Raw genomic sequence first — 20604 nt, forward strand, 5'->3', positions numbered from 1 at the left:
TTTTTGTTAAATTTATTCCTAAGTATTTTATTGCTTAATGCTATTGTAAATGAAATTCTTTTCTTAATTTGGAATTGTTCATGGCTAGTGAGTAGAAATACAATTGATTTTTGTATACTGATCTTATTATCCTGTAATCTTGCTGAACTTACCTGTTAACTGTAACAGCTTCTAAGATTTTCTATGTACATTATGTCACCTCCAAATATAGTTTTACTTTTTCCACTCCAATCAATTTCACTGTTATCTGATTCATCAGCATAGAATTGTTCATGGTATTCCATAATAACCCTTTTTATTCTGTAGGGTTGGTAGTAATGTATCCTTTTCGTTTCTGATTTTAGTAAATTGAGTGTTTTTTTTCTGTACAGTATGGTTAAAGGCCCATCAATTTTGCTGATCTTTCCAAAGAACAAATGCCATATGGTTTTACAAACAATAAAAAATGCCTTTTATTTCACTTTCTTGCCTAACTTCCCTGGCTAGAACATCTAGTAGAATGTTGACTATAAGTGGTAAGAGTGGACATTTTTTTTTTTTCTTCCTGATCTTAGGGGGAAAGTCTTCAGTCTTTCACCATTAAGTAGGATGTTAGCTGTGGGTTCTTTATAAATGCCTTTATCAGGTTGAGGAAGTTCTCTTCCATTCCTAGTTTGGCAAGTGGGTTTTTGTTATTTTTAAATGAAGTGTTGTAGAATTTTGTCAAATACCTTTTCCGTGCCTAATCTGATAATCCTGTCATTTTGTCCTTTAAACTATTGACATAGTGTATTACATTAATTGGGGATATTAAGCCAAGCTTGCATTCCTGGGATTAGTCCCACTTGGTCATAGTGTCTGATCTTTTAACATTTTGCTGGATTGTTTTGCTAGTTTTTTAAGAATTTTGCATCTATATTCATAAGTGATGTTAGTGTGTGGTTTTCTTTCCTTATGATAGCTTTGTCTGGTTTTGATATTAGGGTAATATTGGCCTCATAGAATGAGTTAAGAAGTGTTCCTTCTTCAGGTTTTTGGAAGTTTGTGAAGAATTGATATTCTTCTTAGAATTCCACCAGTGAAGCCATCTGGGCCTGGGCTTTTCTTTACATAGTTTTTTTCATTACTAATTCAACCTCTTTACTTGTTTTAAGTTTATACAATTTTTTCTATTTCTTCTTGAGTCAGTTTTGGTAGTATGTGTCTTTCTAGGTATTTGTCTGTGTTATTTAATTCATTAGCATAGTATTTCATAATAACCCTTCTTCTGTAAAGTTAGTAGTAATGTCCCCCTTTAATTCCTGATTTTAGTAATTTGAGTGTTCTTTGATCAATTTTGCTGATCTTTCCAAAGAACTAACTCTTGTTTTGCTCCTTTCTCAATTGTGTTCCTGTTCTCCATTTCATTATTTTCTTTCTTCTGGTTGCTTTGGGTTTACTTTGCTCTTTGTTTTCCAGTGTCTTAAATTGGAAGGTTAAGTTGTTTTTGTTTTAATAAATCTATGTATTTATAGCTATAAGTTTTCCTTTAAGCAGTTTTTGCTGCATCCCACCAGGTTTGGTATGTCTTTTCATTTATTTCAAAGTATTTTCTAATTTCTCTTTTGAGTTTTTAGACCCATTGGTTTTAGGAATGTATTGTTTAATTTCCACATATTTCCAAAGTTCTCAACTTTACATCTAACTTCATTATGATTGGAGAATATACTCTGTATGATTTTAGTTCTTTTAAATTTTGAAGCTTGTTTTATGATGTAGCCTATGTAATATTGAATAATGTCCCATGTGCACTTGAGAATAATGTGTATTCTGGTGTTGTTACGTGGAGTGCTCTACACATATCTGTTAGGTCTAGTTGCCTTATAGTGTTGTTCAAGTCTCTTATTTTGTTCATCTGCCCAGTTGTTCTATCTACTGAGAGCAGGGTATTAGTGTCCAACTGTCATTGTTGAATTGTCCATCATTCCCTTCCTGTCAGTTTTTGTTTCATGTAGCTTGGGGTTGCTTATCATTGGTGTTGCTCATCATTACAGACTACCCCCTTTTATTTCTAATAACATATTTTGTTTTCAAGTCTATTTTATCTATTAGTATAGCCACTCCAACTTTCTGATAGTTTATTCGCATCCTTTTCCATCCTTTTACTTTCGCTACTTGTATCTTTAAATCTAAAGTGTCTCCTGTATACAGCATATAGTTGGATCATGTTTATTTTTATCCAGTCTGATCCCTTATTTTTTGACTGGATTAATCCATTCACATTTAATGTTATTATTGGACTTATGCCTACCATTTAACTTCTTTCAGTGTCTCACGTCTTTTTTGTTCCTTTATTCCTTATTTACATTCTGGCATTGACTATTTTCTAGTGTAACACTTTCTTTCATAATTTTTGCAATTTCATAATTGAGTTCATAGTTGAAAAAGTAGACTCAAATATCCAAATTGCTCCAAATATACTTCTTTTCCCATAACTGAAGCAACTACTCAAAAAATCATTAAAACATTTTTTTGGATCCATATCAACAAAATGTTTTTTATGAACCTATTTAACATTTTAGCAAAAGGTTATCAATTTCTCTCCAAGTTAAGAACTTTTCTGCTCAAGTACTCTTTTTTTTTTTTTAAGGGATCTATTCTTTCACCATTAAGTAAGATGTTAGCTATGAGTTTTTTTTTTAAATTAATTAATTAATTAATTAATTTTTGGCTGTGGTGGGTCTGTTTCTGTGCGAGGGCTTTCTCTAGTTGCGGCAAGCGGGGGCCACTCTTCATCGCGGTGCACGGGCCTCTCACTATCGTGGCCTCTCTTGTTGCGGAGCACAGGCTCCAGACGCGCAGGCTCAGTAGTTGTGGCTCACGGGCCTAGTTGCTCCGTGGCATGTGGGATCTTCCCAGACCCAGGCTCGAACCCGTTTCCCCTGCATTAGCAGGCAGATTCTCAACCACAGCGCCACCAGAGAAGCCCTCAAGTACTAATTCTTGTGTCAACTCTAGATTAAATCAAATTCAAAGGGAGGGGTATTTGCATAATTTCAAAAGCAACTCTAAGCTTATTCAATATCAACTAAGTGTTTTTCAAATTTTCCTGGTAGCTTTTGCAGCAAATTTACAAAATGCTAATTACAATGAAAATTTATAATGTCAGAAACTATGCAAAATCAGCATTTCTTGATCCGTATCATGATGCTTCAATTTCAACATAAACTTTTGTACCTATCTGTGAAGGTCACAAATAAGCTTTTCCTTTCCTTGGAGTTTTAATTTTGGTTTACTCATATACAGTGTGACATCAGCAAGAAAGTGTGTATTACACTGACATGTTTTGCTCTTGATTACTGAATACTTGGCATTCCTTTTGTTGCAAGAATATTTGAAACTGGAATAGAAATGTAAACCATTGTTAAAAATTCTTAATAATTCAACCAATGAGCATTAGTAAGGAAGACAAGATTGTTAAATTGTCTTTTATCACAAACTGGTTATGGTTCCTGGATTTGAACCTATATATACTGATCAATTTTAACAATGGTGACACTTTTCAGAGTCTGTTTCAGAAAACTTACTTGCAATAAGCATCTAGGTGAAACAAAACAGTAAGGGAAATCCAGGCTCATTAAAAAATTCCAAGAGATCCAGATTTTTGACCTAACATAGCAGAAGCACTTTCTGTAGTGATAGTAACTTTTTTCTTTGTAGCTAACAAAATTCTTCTGCAGATGTCAAAGATGCAAAAACATGCCACAAGTGATTTTTTTTTAGGCTGAGAATTCATATTTTTTTGTAAAATTGGAACTCCTTTAATACAAAGCATACAAAGTATTAACTGGGCAGTGTCTTTTACATCACAGCTCATCTAAAGATAACATAGTTTCAGTTTTTCAATTTTGAATCAACTAATCTTTAGTACTATTAGAAAGGTCTTACATTCTATAGGTAATTGCTGGCTTAACAGAAGATATTTTTGTAAAACACTGTCTTTTCCTCGTAATTTTCTAACAAAATTTCCATAATAGAAACCATAAATCCAACAGAAAAATTTTTTTCTGTGCATGAATACAAGCTCTTTTATAGCTGGCCAAGTATATAAGCTCTTATCCTGTTATAAACTGTTTAAAAACTTTCTGTTGGACTTTTAATTCTGATTTCAGGTGATTAATTTCATCTATTCTTTTTTGACTGTTGAAACATTAAATTCAATATGCATTTGAAGAAAATGTATCTTAATATTGTTCACTTTATTTTTTTTACACGAAGTTTTTCTTCTGCTCTGGTGCAGCATATTGCAATAATCATTCATCATAAAATTCATGGTATTATCTTCCAGTCTTTTCCAGTTGTGGTACTAGCTCAGTTCTATATCAGTAGAACTGATTTTAAATTTAATAATTTGTTCATACTTATTTTTTGAACTAGAAAACATAATTTAATTATATTAAAATGAATATAGGTATCTCAATTTAATTACTAATTGTGACTTACATAGGCACAGTAACTCATGCTGTTTGAATAAAATATTCAAATGAACACATTACTTTGGTTAGTAAATCATTGTTAGAATGGAACCAATTCTTTGACATCAACTGATGTGTTTATGCATAATACAAACAAGCAATACACTGGTTCCTTATCTTACACAATGCAACAGATAAAGGGAAATATGGTCCTATCAAAATTAATAGTTTCATTTTACAAAAACCATTTTACAGTTCCATTCACACTAGCCATATTTCAAGTGCTCAAAAGCCATGTGGTTAGAGGGTACCATATTGAACAACACAGTCTAATTCATTGCATGAGGGGAAACTTAAGTGGGTTTAGAATTGCTGGATTCCTTCCATTTATGTACTTCTCTATTGAAGCATCTTCTAATGAATAATCTTACCTAGTGATCTCTGACAGGCAGTCTTTTTACACATAAGGCATTTTCAAGAATACAAAAAAGCCTAAAGGAAACAGGCTGAAATAATCAAATTAGCATCAAGTGCTTTTATTATTTTCCAGAATTACTTAACTGTCTAGTAGGGGCACATTGGATCTCTCTTGCAGATTAAAATCTGAATGAATTATAATGGGAAATGAAGTAAAATGCAGTTTGAGAAATAAATTTGTTTGACTAAATGTTTTTGTGAGGTCAGTAAAGGAAAAACAAGGCCCTTGGTGATAAAGACATAAGAGATGTTGAGTCAGGATTTGCCTAATGGAAATAATGAATGAATGAACAAAACTCACTTACCTGTCTTTTCTCCCATGAATGAGGCAGGAATCAAGGTTTTTATTGATTCTATTTCCTAAATGTGTCAAGTTCCCCTTCATTTCTATTCTTACTGCTCTGCAAGCTGTCCTCAGCTTATCATCTGTCAACTGGACCACATCAGAAACCAGCTAACTAGTCACTGTTTTAATCCACCCTCCACAACACTGCTAGAATGACCTTTCTAAACACAAACTGGGTAATGCTACTCCCATTTAAAATCCTGTGTGGTTCTTTACCACCACCTACAGGATGAAGTTCATACTTTAGTACATGGTTCAAAGTTCAAAGGTGCCCACTGTGTTCCAAACACTCCACTAGTGCACTTCCCACTGAAAGACCCTCATCATGTTCAAAATCCATTCCATTCATAGCTATACACATTTCACAAAGGCATTTAATACAGCTCCTATTATTCATCCAGTAAACAAGTTCTTAGTCCTTCAAAACCAGTTCTACAGTCAGCTGGAAGGCTTTATAGACCCATGTAGACAGAGATTTGCTCCCTCCATACCTGGTGTATCTTTAGCACATTATAACACTAGATTATAATGACCAATGAACAACCTGAAGTCAGAGAACGTCTGATAAATCTCTATTTCCAATCTAAACATAGTATCTGACAAGAAGAAATTCTAAATAAGTACTGATCAGTATGGTGACTAGGAAAAGTAGATTAAGGACAACTCTGATTCATCGCAATGGACTACTTACATATAGTCCTCCCACTCATCAGGTCTGTTCAAAGTCACCACTAGCAAGCATCTTGTTAATGGGGAGGGGAGATGGTAACTCCCTATATAAAGCTCAGAATGTGAGCATATACCCCTCACACCTACATCATTGCTCTGAGAAGCAGCCACCTGCATCAGTATGAATATTAAAAGGAAAGCAAGTCCTGCATTTTGCAGCTTTCTTCTGCCTGAATTTGATCACACCAGCGTCCCTTTTCAATGTCTTTCATGGATCAGGCTTTCAAGAATTACACAAAGCTTGGAAAAAAATAGCACTAGCAGGACTGCCATGAAGGGGAGATACTGAAATCACCAGGGCTATAGGGTTGGCAGTCAAAAGTCATTAATAAATTAATGAAGCAGTCATGCTGAGTTGGCTCTCTGGGACCCCACAGCTTAAATTCACTTTGCTAGTAAGCCTGAAAAGTATCTGGCAGTAGGAGCTCTTGAGACCACCACCTCCAGTCACGTTGGTGTAGCGAACAAAGTTTCTCACAATGGGCCCAAAATAATTTAATAGCTTTTGAGTAGATTAGAGTGAACTGAAGTGTGCAGTTCAAAGAAAATGAGAAAATGGACATCTCCCTACTCATTTGATTTATTAAACTGTCAATGTTGCTAAAGTAACTGTAGAAACTGGTCTTCAAGTCACCTGGTAATCCAGCAGTCTTCTCAATTCCTAGCTATAGACTAGTTGGTTAGACTCATTTGAGGAACAATCTATTTAGAATATTTTTTATTATTTGGAGCAAATTATTAACTTATAGAAATAGCCTAAAATTCTTGTAAAATTCTAGTAAAAACTATCTTCTATAGGATTCTTATAATATATAACCTGTATATTAAAATTGCCTTTAAAGTATTTATGAAAGCTTAAACTCAATTTAAATTTGAATACATAAATAATACTCAAAGAAGGGAATTCTCAATATATATAACATTGTTACCTAAAACCTAAAAACTTTATTGCATATATTTCAGTTCATGTTTCCTTAGATACTTGTTCCTCTACAGAACATTAACTAGAATTTATAAATATGGGCATATTTCATTAATTTCTACAACATTTTTTTGGCAATCATAAGGAAGAACAAGACTTCTGTTATAGAGATAAAATTATATATTAAGGATTAGGTAGAAAATGCCTACTTTAAAAACTGGACATCTCAGCAAACATTCATTTTATCTAATTGTGCTGTGATTTTAAAGGATTTTTTTCCCAGCATTTATATAAAAATTTACATTTATTTGTTAAAGAAGTAGTTTCTAAAAATAGACTCAATGCTCTGAAGAGTTGGGAAGTCAGACAATTTTAAAGTTTATATATACAACAAACTATACATGTAACAATTAAAACATTTAATGAATTAATATAACCCCACCAATACAATGTTTGCTACTGTATTAAAAGCATTTATTCAAAATATGTCAACCTCCTTCCAAAGGATGAAAGACACATGAGCCCATTTCTTATACTATGAGGTATATGGTAACAACAAAATTCCTAAATACAAAAGGATCATCAGTTGCCTAAATATAAAATTGAACTTTGGCAAAGATATGAGTGTTATACAGAATAACACAGCCAATAAGGAGATCCTTAAGTTTACACCATCTCCCTATATCATGGCACTGTCCCCATTCACTCTTCCCTTTCAAAGGGTGAGTTATAACCCTGTCCCAGATGACTCAGAATTTTAAATAAGTGGTCTGCTGATTAACACATATTTTCTCAAACCTCAATACTACAGCTATACAAATTACACTTTAAAAATATTTGAAACAGATAATTGAATTTATTGGTTGACTATGAGTAGGAAAATACATCGGTAAAGAAAAGAGACCCTGTATATAAATATAATACTAGCTAGTTACAATTTGACCAAGAAGGTTCCACTGAAAAGAAGAGTAAAAGCCCTTGTTACCACCAGTCCATAGGTCATATTCAGTTTCCCACTACCCTTATCAAAGAGCTGCCTAGGCAAATGGGACATTCTTTGAGCTTAGTGCAGATAATGTGCTGGGTTTTGTTACATGAATGGTAAACAAAACTTAGTCCAGTGCATTACACAATTTAATGTACTGTAAATAAAGACTAGATATTCTATTTTAAACACTACTTCAACATACTGGTTACTAAAATTTATGTAACCAAAAAGAAGAGCAAAGTGAACATCTCAAAATACTGTTTACAAGTAGGGGAGAAACACTTGCTAAAGGTTTTCTTTGAATTATCTGCAGCATTTGTACTGGGTATTCTTATTGGTTCATTAAAAGAGCAAATTGCTATAACTGTTTTGCTTAGGTTGGCTTTTATACTTATATAGCATGACCCCAAAACCTTAAAAGTCACTATGGAAACTAATTCCAATAAGTTTAAATAGTAAAAAATGGAATACTAAAATTGGAATTTATTATTGAAAACCAGAAATCTTTTAAGAGCTTTGAAATTTTAATTTCAACATTTAGAAGTGCATTCCACCCAATTTAATAATGTCCTTAGGTTTCAAAGTGCTAACTCAAAATAAGTTTTCCTGGCTGTCACCAAATCAAGTAAAAATAAAAGCACATTTCTTGGAGATGTTCCCTGCCTATCTTCTAGGACTATTAAAGTTGCAATCAACAATTTATTTCTACAACTTTAGTTTAAATTATGCCATAAATTAATTTTGATGAACATTGTTTAAATTCTTAAAGCATAAATAATTATCACTAATACAGTAAACTGTACTTCAAGAGATTTACAAGGAACTGAGTGCCTCCAAATTTCTGATCATTAAAAACAGAAAATATACTCCAAATTTTCTGTAAAACATTCATAAAATGGATTTATCCAGAAAGAATACTGAAATTACATTATGGCAACACCACATTAAATGTATTTGTTACAGAATTTTTGAAGAAAACCTATACTGTGAAAACATACTAGTTTTTATTGCATTTTAGGGAGTACGGATTATTGGAAATTATTCAGGACACAGAAAATATTTAAAACACAAATGCTTGCTTAACAGTCTATTTTGGTGTGACCATTTATTCCCTATAGACTTAAAATATTTTTCTCTCTTTTAAAGGTTACAGTTGTAAATCTACACTCTTGGTTCAATTTATCACTATCTAATAAGGTGGAGAAGCTGTTCAAACTGACCCACAGAAGGTAGTCTGCCACAGAATGCAGTCTGCCTAGAAGAGGCAAGAACAAATATTTTCAAGACGTAGCAGGCCATTATATCTTACTATGCTGCCCCCAAATTCAAATATTTTGTAGACAATAACAAACACAGATGAAAACATTTTGTGTAAAGCTCAAACCTTTAGCATCTAACAAGTGCACTCTAGTTCCAGCATCTATGAAAAGAATATATCCTCCATAAACAGAGTAAGTGCTTCTCCCCTTCCCCTTCCATAAAGCTCTCTGGACCTGTTATTACATAATGCAGATCATAGGAAAAGCAGTTTCCTTCATCTCATCAGTCCAACCAGCTCCAGCCTGCCCTTGCTGGAAATTGTCATGATGCACATTACCAACACAGTGTTTAGGATAAATGAGTAAACACACCTTTTATTCACACTTTACAAACAAAACAAAAAACCCAAAAAGAAACCCCATAAAAGTTATGCATTGGTTCTATATCAGTAATACCAACTTTCCAATGTACTGACTATAAACTGGATGTGTTCGGTGCCAGCACAACTTAAAACAAAAAGCAAAAAATAAAAAACCATCACAACAAAATGTTAAAAAAAAAAAAACAAACAAAAAACCTTCAAAGGAAAAACCAGGTCCCAGACAAAGATTCACGATCAAAACCTTTTGGAGAATTTTTTCTTTTTTTTAAAGAAAAAGAAAAAAAAAAAAAAAAAAAAAGAATCATTTACTTAAACAGTATGTGATTTTATTTTCTCTTAAAAACAGAATAAGCACATTTAAGTGCTAAACATTTTTCATAAAATTTTAAGTCATTATCCAAAATGACTCACTCTCTGTATAAAAACTGTTATTAACATTCAACAATTTCTTTTCTTAATGCTCACATACATGGTGTCCTTTTGCTCCCCTGCCTGCAGTTGAAACAAAAGCAGTTAGACCAAGTTCCCTGTGAATTCATTTGATTTTTTGAGAGAATGAATGAATGAGAACAGAACATATAGGAGTTAACTTTGCAAAGTTAAAGCTGGCTTTAATCTCTACTAACAGCACTATGGGCAAAATACAAGGTATAATATAACTTTTATCTTGGTTGACATGTTAAAATGACTTAGTCACTTTTAAAATGATCTGAAGTATTGTCTTAGGGACCTGTTTTGAAAATACATCTCATTTATTTTATACTGCTTCATAAACGGAAAATTACTTTTTTTTTAAAGGAATGATTTCTAAAAAACATGGAAACTAAGGAATACATGGAAAACAAAAAGAATTCACATGATAGTAGTACTCTGGGTGACCAACAGCACTGTGCAATGACACCAAGAAGCAGTGCTTGGGTCTGGTGAGTAAAGACCCAGGGACCCACCCTATGAACATGTTCCAAAATGTGATATTCAATGCTTCACAATGGAAAAAAAGCCACAGCCCATACAAAAGCATTTTCATAAAACTCTGACAAATGTTAAACAGTATTTAAAAATATAAAAGAGGATGCACAGATTTTCTCTGCATGCACAGGCAGTGCTTGGTGAGAACAAATTCAGGCAGGCACAGTGGAGATAGGACAGGAAGTGTCTCAAAAAGGAGTTAAGAAGCTGTCCCTAAGCAGCTGTAATTCTGTAACTTAAAAAAGCTGAGGATTTAAAAATATCAGAATGTACATATATCAACCATTACATTCAGTCCATAATGCCTACAGATCATTCACTGCTCAGCTTATCTGTCCTGGTAGATAGTTTTTTGTAAAAACCCAGGAATTCATGGGTAAGTTGCCTCTGGTCCAAGAAAATGTCCTAAACTTTAAACAGATTTAGATTTAAAGAGCAATGTTCTCAATTTAAAAACAAAGTAGTACAAAAGGGCTAACAAAACCCAACAGTGCAAATCATCAGCAGAGAAAGTCTGTTGCAACTTCTTTTACAAGCTGGCCTTTATAACACATGAAACAGGTAAAAAAAACTTAGCCTTAGATTACAATACAATCATTTCCAAATCTGATTTTTTTAGTACAAAATTTCATAAATCAGGTCTTCTGTGGATCATATACAATCATAAAGGCTAAATTTAAATTCTATATTTTACAAACAAGTCTGAAAAAGGAGGGAGTAAAGTATGGAAGAATGATCTCTGGATGTTATTACTGGCCTCAAAAAAGTAGTGCTACAGATTTCTGTGCAAAGAGAATATGCTGTTCAAACATTTTCCTATTTCAAGGCATGAAAATATTATATTGGATAGAAGAAACAGGAAAATTACTTGTAACAAATTAAAGATAGGTGCAAACACACCAGTCCCTGTCTAACAGTATATAAAGCATATCGGGCTCAGAATTTGTCTGTTTGCTAGCACCTGGCTTTCATACTATATCCTTATCAAATAATCAGATTGAAAACTCAAATCATCATTAAGAAAACAAAAAATCCCTAGTGGCCATACCTCACTCCCCTATGTTCAGATTTTTTACGAGTTTATGAGTGAAACTGAGGTCATCCTCTGAAGGTACTTGACTACCTCCTGCCAGGAAGGTGAATGCCGTTAACTTGGGGCAGGAAAGGCAGTAAGAGCTCCAGTTGTGCAAAAAGTGAGAAGTGGTCAGAGGGGATGAGTGGGTGTGGGCAGCCGCTGATATTGTTCTCAACTAGCCAATGGTGGTCCAGAGGTCCCAGGATGCCTAAAGTGTTCAGCTGAGGTTTAGAATAGAAGATGTAGTCAATTATACCCTGAAAAACAGAAAGTAAAAAGAAAAAAAAGACAAGGCCCCACATAAGATAACACTTGAATACTGAGAACTTTCAAGACATATCCTTAGAGTCAAACAAAGAAACTTATTAGCCTGTAGGAAAAGGCAATACTACATAAACCAAATGGCATCCCCAAATGTGAGAATGAAGAAAGTTTAGGGATGATAATCATTCTTCCTCCTATCTGGATCTTTTCAAAATCTTTAACAAGACCTAAAGAATCCTTCATGATAGGGCCTCTGCTTCTCTTTCCTAACTTGATTTGTGACACTTTTCCTTGCTCACTACTCCTTTGCCATACTAGCCCTTTTTGGGGAGTAGGGAGGTGTGTGTGAAGTGGGGTACATTCCTTGTAGGCACCAAGCTCTTTCCTGCCCCAGGGCCTCCACACATGTCTGGAACACTTTCTTCTACTTGTCAACTGGCTAACTCCTTCTCAACCTTCAAGTGCCAAGTTTAATCACTTTCCCAAGGCCTTCCTGAATCCTGCCCTCACCCACTTAATAGCTCCTACCACCTCTGATTCTTTTCCCTTGCTAACGCACACCCCAAGGTGTAACTATATACTCATTTGTGTGGTTGAGACCTATCTCTCCCACCAGATCATGATTCCACGAGGGCCAGGCTGTCTCTGCTCTTAACACCCTCAACAGTACCCTGGCACACAGCTAGGTTACTATTGGTTTGCTCCTTTCCTCCCTATAACTGCCTCCCTATAACTTCAGACTCTCCTTTACATGCTCTTGGCCAAGAGCATTTAAGCATGTTCAAGAGTCTTCTTCCTAACTTTCTATCAGGAACAGGAACAAGAGGAAAAAAAAAATCCCCAGTCTCTCCCACCTTTTAATTATCACCCTCACCTCTTCTTCAATCAACCTGCTTGAAATAAGAATCTACAAGTTGGTTTTTCCTACCTCATTGCTCAGTTATTCTCCAACTCATCATATTCTAGTTTCTCTGACTAGCTCTCCAGCGAAACAACTCTTATCAATATCTTTCTGAAGCTTAACACTCACACCTCTTTCCCTAGAAAGGCTTTCTTTCCTTGGCATTTAAGTTCCTATACTGTCCTGGTTTTCCACCTCTCTGGTTACTGTCATTTACATGTTAGTTTTCCCCAGTCTACTCCAGTCTCTCTTCAACTCTACACACTCATCTGTTCCCAGGGTTAAATCATTATCTACAGTACTGTGGATCCTCCAAAGCCAAATAAAAAAAAATTGTCAGTTTTCAACAGTTTCTCAAAGGAGTCTAAACAACCTCCCCTCTAAAATTAAGAACCAGTTAACACAAGTATTTACACTATTCTAATAGACAATCTAACCTGAATGATTATTTTCTCAGCAGGTTAGAAATGGAAAACTAGGATTTTAGAGAGCATAAATGCAAAAGGTAGCTAAAAAGGACAGTTGAACTCAAGTCCTAAACAACCACAGATAATAAAAATGAGGAGAACTACTAAGGAAAAGGCTCCATATTGTAATCCATTAATTGTAACAAGGCATATAAATAATATATATATTAGAAATTTTAAAATGGCTAATAATAAATGACATTTGGGTTCTCAAGCAGTACAGTTTCAGTTAAACTGAAAGAGATGGAACACCTCATCTCAATTGACAGCAAATTAAATACGATGGTCCTGCATATCCAGCTGTTAGTAATGAGCCTACAAAAAAAAAAAAAAATTGTCCCAAAAAGGTGACAGTTAACTAAGGATTTATTATCATTATTTCATCTGATTTCTTACCTTGGAAATGATTCTAATAGGTATCTATAAAGTAGGGATGGGACTCTAATCACATGGAATTCTACATTAAGAGTAATAAAAGAATGCTGCTGTCAACTAATTCGAGATGGCTTAATCCCATTCTGAGCATTAACATTTAAAGCCATCATAAAGTTATAAGACACTTTAAAAAAATGAAGGCTTTAAAAGTTTATTATCTCTGAACTCACCTTAAAATCAAACGTGTAATTTGTGTAAGGCATCAGGCCACTCTCATAGGCACTCTTTAACTTGAAACCATGAGTGATCCTTCCATTGGTTGTCCCATTTTTCCCATTACAGCTGAAGTTTGTAAGACTTTCATTATATCTCAGTTCCTTAAAGTCTTTATGATTTGTTTCTACTCCACCAGTGCTCAAATATTCCACAACACCTATAATGAAAATAAATGTACTTTCTGCACTGTCAAGTATAACACAGTGTACAACACATAACTAAAAACATAATTCTGTAGTAAAGTTTTAAATCATACATAGTCCCACTTTCTAAAATGTTTCACTGTTTTTCACATTTGCCAAAACTTGTATAAACCCATTTTTACATGGTTTTAATCATAGTATACTGAATATTCTATACTGTATCACATGAACTTATGTTCATATGTCTTCTCAATTATTTTTTTTTAATGATTGCATAATACAACTGGGCTGATGTATAGTATTTGTTAAGCTAGTTCCTTATTTTTTTTAAATTCATGTTATTTCTACCTTAAAAAAAAATGAATACTATAATCAATATCTTAGTAAGTAGGTTTCTGCTATGCTTAGTATAAAATACCAAGATTAGGATTCATTGTGCCTAAATATACATTGGGTTGGCCAAAAAGTTCTTTCAGTGTTTTCCGTAAGATGGCTCCAGTAGCACTTAACTTCATTCGAAACAATTTTGTTAGATTGTATGTGACAGCTGTCATATCAGCGTGCATTTAAAAAAAAACTTCTCAAAATTGGTGAATTTTTGTGTAGCCATTTTAATATTGAAGATGGAAGAAAAAAAGCAACATTTTCAGCATATTATGCCTTATTATTTCAACAAAGGTAAAAATGCAACTGAAATGCAAAAAAATGATTTGTGCAGTGTATGGAGAATGTGCTGTGATTGACTGAACGTGTCAAAAGTGGTTTGCAAAGTTTCATGCTGCAGATTTCTCACTGGATAATGCTCCACAGTCGGGTAGATCAGTTGAAGTTGATAGCGATCAAATAGAGACATTAACTGAGAACAATCAACGTTGTACCACGAGGGAGATAGCCAACATACTCAAAATATCCAACTCAAGCGTTGAAAATCATCTGCACCAGCTTGGTTATGTTAATCGCTTTGATTTTTGGGTTCCACATAAGTGAAAAAAACCTTCTTGACCAATTTCCGCGTGTGATTCTCTACCGAAATATAATGAAAATGTTCCGTTTTTAAAACAAATTGTGACGGCTGATGAAAAGTGGATACTGTACAACCATGTGGAACGGGAAAGATCGTGGGGCAAGCAAAATGAAACACCACCAACCACACCAAAGGCCGGTCTTCATTCAAAGAAGATGATATTGTATATATGGTGGGATTGGAAGGAAGTCCTCTATTATAAGCTCCTTCCGGAAAACCAAACGATTAAATTCCAACAAGTACTGCTCCCAATTAGACCAACTGAAAGCAGCACTCGACAAAAAGCATCTGGAATTAGTCAACAGAAAACGCATAATCTTCCATCAGCAAGACTGCATGTTTCTTTGATGACGAGGCAAAAACTGTTACAGCTTGGCTGGGAAGTTCTGATTCATCGGCCGTATTCACTAGACATTGCACCTTTGGATTTCCATTGATTTCAGTCTTTACAAAATTCTCTTAATGGAAAAAATTTCAATTCCCTGGAAGACTGTAAAAGGCATCTGGAACAGTTCGTTGCTCAAAAAGATAAAAAGTTTTGGGAAGATGGAATTATGAAGTTGCCTGAAAAATGGCAGAAGGTAGTGGAACAAAACGGTGAATATGCTGTTCAATAAAGTTCTTGGTGAAAATGAAAAATGTATACACACACACACAGCCAACTCTGAAAGAGTTACAGAACAACTTCACCATCCCTGGACACTATTTTTCCAATATGCGAAGCATAAGATGGGTTCTGCAAATATTTAACTTTCATTTAATTAGTTAACAAGACTGGACATTTTCCCATGTGTTTGCTATTAAAATACTATATTTTGCAACATGGAAATAGGTCCTAAGATCTGCATTATTTGACAACAGTCTCTCTTGGCCCCTCAGATACTTTGTAGCTAAAAAGAGGATGCAAAGCATGTAGAGAAATTGCTGGTAATCCCCAGATGGCTTTGAAAGAAGAATTATGGATCTTAGACACCTTTATTTCCCCTGAAAACGAATTTTAACATAGTTTCTAACTTATTATCTATTCTCTCATCTATTGTGATAGCAGTGATGTGCTACTGAATTTAACCACTCCAAGTGTGTGAATGTGTGTGTGTGTGTACGTGTGAATGTGCGCATTCCTGCATGCATGTAAGTCCAAGGAAAAGTATTCTTGTGTATGTGAGAAAGTATAAACAAGGAGCTAAAAGACAAAAAGAAATACTTAGTTTGATATTACAAGGACTATGGTTTTTACTCACTGTACTATCTATGGAAAAGTATTTAAGAATAAGGCTTTCTGTAATCTTCTACTTTGTGATTAAAAATCAAGATTCTTGATCTTTTTTTGTTAAAATCACTTGTCTGACCTGTGTAAATAAAAAAATCTCAATTTCCACCTGAGATGTATTTTTCTAATCAAGCCCACCAAAACTGGAGATCCTTTAATATATGGTCAAATTTAAACTGGATTTTATTACCACATGCTGGAATCCCAAAGAGGCTGTCTTAATAACCTTTTCAGAGTGTGCATTACATATAACCTGGGGATAATGAAATACAATTATATGTTCTTTAATAAGTTACTTCAAGTTATCACCTATGTGTTTACTGAAGATGATTAACATCCTTCCTCCTGAGGTTTTTCATAATACCATTTCATTTTCAAAATGGTTCCCCTACTCCACAACACATTTTTTTTAACCTGATTCATAGCTGCCACTATAAACTGAATTTTCATTTTGACTAAATTTGTAATTATCAGAAACAACACATTACAAAAACATTTTAAGTCAGTAAGTATTCTATATAAAATAGCATTGCTTTGTTTTGTTTTTACCAGAGTCCGGCAAAGAATTAAGATCTGCACACAACACCAGTGGAATAGTTCCAAATTCTCCCAATGCACTGGACTGGAGGCTTCTCGAGGCTTTATCAATGATGTTCTTCACTTCTGAGAGGAACATCATTGTTTGAACCAACTTCACATCAGAGTATTCGGGGTCCCAGTGCATATGAGCATTAGCCACGAGAATAAGTTGTTTTTCTGTTCCAAGATGTGGCTTTCCAGCTATATTAGATAAAAAGAAAACAAACAAACAAAACCTGTCCATAACCCCATATATGCTCACAGGGTCTGAAAGCAAGTAATATCTCAGAATCTTGGGAATAATAAAGAAGCCTAAAATTTAGTTAACAATCTCCCACCTGATGACTGAATCTACCCTACAACAAACCTGAGAAATAGACATCTAACCTCTCGGTTGAGTACTTCCAGCATAGGGTATTCACTACTTGAACAAAGACAGCCCATTCTATTTGGGACAGCTTGATTTTTAAATAGTTCCATCTCCTTAAAACTTCTGGTCTTCTAGATGTCCTAAATTGAGCATCATAAAATTAAATTGACACCCTTTTTCTTAAGATATATTTAAGATAGTCACTAAGTTCCATCTTTCATCTTTTCTATCCCTCAGATTAAATATCCCCATTTCCAACTGTTCCTCAAGTGGCAGAAGTTTCAGTTCTTAGCATGATGGTCACTCTAAATATACATTTAATTTGAAATAAGTGGTCCATTTCTCCAAAACTCAAGACCTTTAAAATAATGACTAAAAGGTCAGGAAGAGAAGAAGTCAGCATACAGAATATTCTTGTTGCCAAGAAATTATGTAAGTGTATGGAGTTCTTCTCTCTGACCAGTCATTTTAACTAATATTTACTTCAGCATTTTATGTGAAAAATTCTTGAGGAGAAAAGAAAGCTGTTTTTTTCCTTTGGCTTTACGCCTTTTAAGATTTGAAATACGTTTCTGGGCAATGCTTCCTCATCTTGAGCTTTGTGGTAAAGATAAATGGATATAAGGTTTTAGAATCTAAGATTTAAATTCTGAGTTTCTTCAGGTGTTAGACAAGACTATTAATATGTAACAAATTTTCTGTTTTCTATTAAATTTTGGAGGTCAATTTCATAGGAAGTGGAAAGGTCACTCACATGACATTTCAATCAATTCCTTTCGAAGTTCTAGCAGTACAGCAACTCCAATGTTATCTTTTGTCATGACTCTGTTCAGCATAGCTTCAGACCCTTCTGAATTTGCCATTGCTAGCTGATTAAATTCAACAGTGTGTTTCTGAACCAAAGTAAATCTAAAACAAAAACAAACACACACATATAAATATAAAATTGAGAATACCAAGACATTAGCTTTGTGGAAAATGCAATTTTCCCAAACTTCCTTAACAGATATGATGGCATGTAAATTACATTATGGAAAATCCTCCACACTTAACACCAAGCTTCCCATGTCCATTTAAGTTGTTCTCAGTCTGTTACGGATACAAATAACATTTTGATAAACTTTTACAACTTAAGATAATGTAGTCATCTTCTGTTTAGGTTTCACACTGGAAAATTCCATCTTATAATTTTAAAATAATTCTCTTCCTAAGTACAGGCTTAAGAATCTCTCCACCATCCCAGAGGGAATGCAATTACAAGGTGTTTCAAGTAACAATTGGAGTTAAACCCTAGCAAACACCTGAAGAAACAGCAGCACTTTCAACATGTCCTCCAAAACACTATTTCTGATGAATCAAAACAAAACCCTCTAAGTCAACAGTACTGTTTTCTTGAGTAATAATGTAACGCCTCATTCTCTTACTTGCCAACTAATTTCCATTCCCTTGGCCCCCACCCTGCAAACAGAGAAAGTTTTCTTTTTAAGAAATAAGATGACTGGGCATTCCCTGGCGGTCCAGTAGTTAGGATTCTGCACTTCCACTGCAGGAGGCAAGGTTCGATGCCTGGTCTGGGAACTAAGATCCTGCATGCCATGTGGCTCAGCCAAAAAAAAGAAAAGAAGGAAAGAAAGAAGACGACTTACTTTTCTGTCTTAAAGAATATTGCACAGCCATCAACATGTTTTCTTTCTTGTTCTGACATTGTCCTAGCTCTAGATTTAGGACTAAAGAATCCATTATAGCCATGTTCTTTCAGTTCTACCAGAAAAAAACTGTAATACTGTTCTGTTTCAACCTCCTGAAAAATTGTAAATAGCAGAGTTATTTCATAAGACAAAAATCAGTCCTATGCATCACCTTTATATGTACAGTTTCAGAGCTTAAAATAATTTCAAAGGACTGATCTGCAGAATGAAGAATTACATTTTTTTGATGTAATTTACCTGAAACCAATCAGAACACCTACTTGTCATTTTACAGGTACCAGTTGATAAGGTCAATTCTTTGTTGTTTAGGAGTAAAGAATAGAAAGACATACACCCCTGTGCATATATATTTCCTTATATTTTAGAATTGGCATAGAACAAAAATCAGAGAGGTAACAGGAACTCCACAGATCAAATTTCACGCCACAAGAAGAGTGACTTGCCCAAGGTCATCTAAGTTATTATGAGAGTTGGACTGAGAACCCAGTTACTGTGCACCAGGTTCAATGCCCTTTCCACTTTGACCTAACTATTCAATTACCACTGGTAGTAAAGCAAAATTATACCTTGATAGTGCCACAATTTCAGTAACATTGCCACCCAATTAAAAAATAGTGTACAGGGGCATCAGGGAGGAAAAAGTAAACATTTAGCTGTCATAGCAAACACTTAAAACCCAGCTTAACCCATTTGCTTAATTTGGCAGCACACTGCTACAAAGCACAGCAGGCAGTGAATGCTCCTAGAATTCACTAAATACAGAAAAAGTCCATATTTTAAGAACTGCTAAAACTAGGACTTCAAATGTGTCAGTGTAATGCGTTCCCAAGCTGTTCCTTGCTTGATCAATGTTGGGGCATTTCTGCAATTTAAACAAGTGCTCTTCTGATGACTTACCTGAAGACTTATGACATCAGCATTGCAACTCAAGATTTCTTGAATAATGGCCTTTTTCCTGTAGTCCCAATTTAGTGCCCATGATGGACAGTAGCCATATAACTGCCGGGTCGCATATTTATCACAAAGAACATTATAGCACATGACAGAAAACAAGGCTGTAGGAAAGATAACTTTACTTATTCACACACGTGGCAGAAAAAAAAAAACATAATTAATTTCAATAGTTTTCACTTAAATGCTAAGTTTGACTTTATTCATTCAATATATATTCACTGAAAAACTACTATATGCCAGACATGGCATAAGTAATGTTAGAAAATAAATGAAGGACAGGTATGTGAACAAATTATAATATAAATAAATAATGTGTTTCCTGCTACAGAGGTACACACAGAAGGTTCAAAAACTAACAGAATATGATCTTAAGTCCTTCAGCCTCTAAGACCAGGGCTCCTCATTTCTATGTTCCCTCCACCACTTCAACAATTGTTAATGTAGAATGTGGAAATCTGACAGGTAGTTTTCTTAACAGGCATCTCTACTTTTCTTCTACAGAGCAACTACTATTAATTCACATGAAAGAAAAGGGGTATTATAGACCAAATCCTGTTGCACACATCACAGAAGTGCTCAAACTATTTTCATAGAATTTTAAAAGGAGATTAGAGGTCATTAGTTCGATTTCTCTTTCAAGTAGGTGTTTTGGCTATCTTAAACTTTTGTATTATCAAATACATCTGGAACA

The 20604-nt window shown here is 34.4% G+C and overlaps 1 protein-coding gene across 7 annotated transcripts in view; it reads right to left on the bottom strand.

The window, feature by feature from the left end:
* Positions 1-9878: 9878 nt before the first annotated feature.
* Positions 9879-20604, bottom strand: part of CNOT6 (CCR4-NOT transcription complex subunit 6) — a 64151-nt gene continuing 53425 nt past the window's right edge. For 3 of the 7 annotated variants that reach the window (XM_061188538.1, XM_061188537.1, XM_061188544.1), the window contains 6 exons: positions 19857-20014; positions 18897-19051; positions 18005-18159; positions 16851-17081; positions 13819-14021; positions 9880-11838 (listed from right to left, as the gene is read on the bottom strand). In XM_061188538.1, the coding sequence (XP_061044521.1) occupies positions 11626-11838; positions 13819-14021; positions 16851-17081; positions 18005-18159; positions 18897-19051; positions 19857-20014 (1115 nt within the window). In that variant the 3' untranslated portion in view covers positions 9880-11625. Of the gene's footprint in view, positions 11839-13497; positions 13529-13818; positions 14022-16850; positions 17082-18004; positions 18160-18896; positions 19052-19856; positions 20015-20604 lie in introns of those variants that run through there. The other 4 variants (XM_061188543.1, XM_061188542.1, XM_061188539.1 and 1 more) reach the window with 3 other exon arrangements.

The sequence above is a fragment of the Eubalaena glacialis genome, chromosome 4 (assembly GCF_028564815.1).
Source record: "Eubalaena glacialis isolate mEubGla1 chromosome 4, mEubGla1.1.hap2.+ XY, whole genome shotgun sequence".
NCBI classification, from domain to species: Eukaryota; Metazoa; Chordata; class Mammalia; order Artiodactyla; family Balaenidae; genus Eubalaena; species Eubalaena glacialis.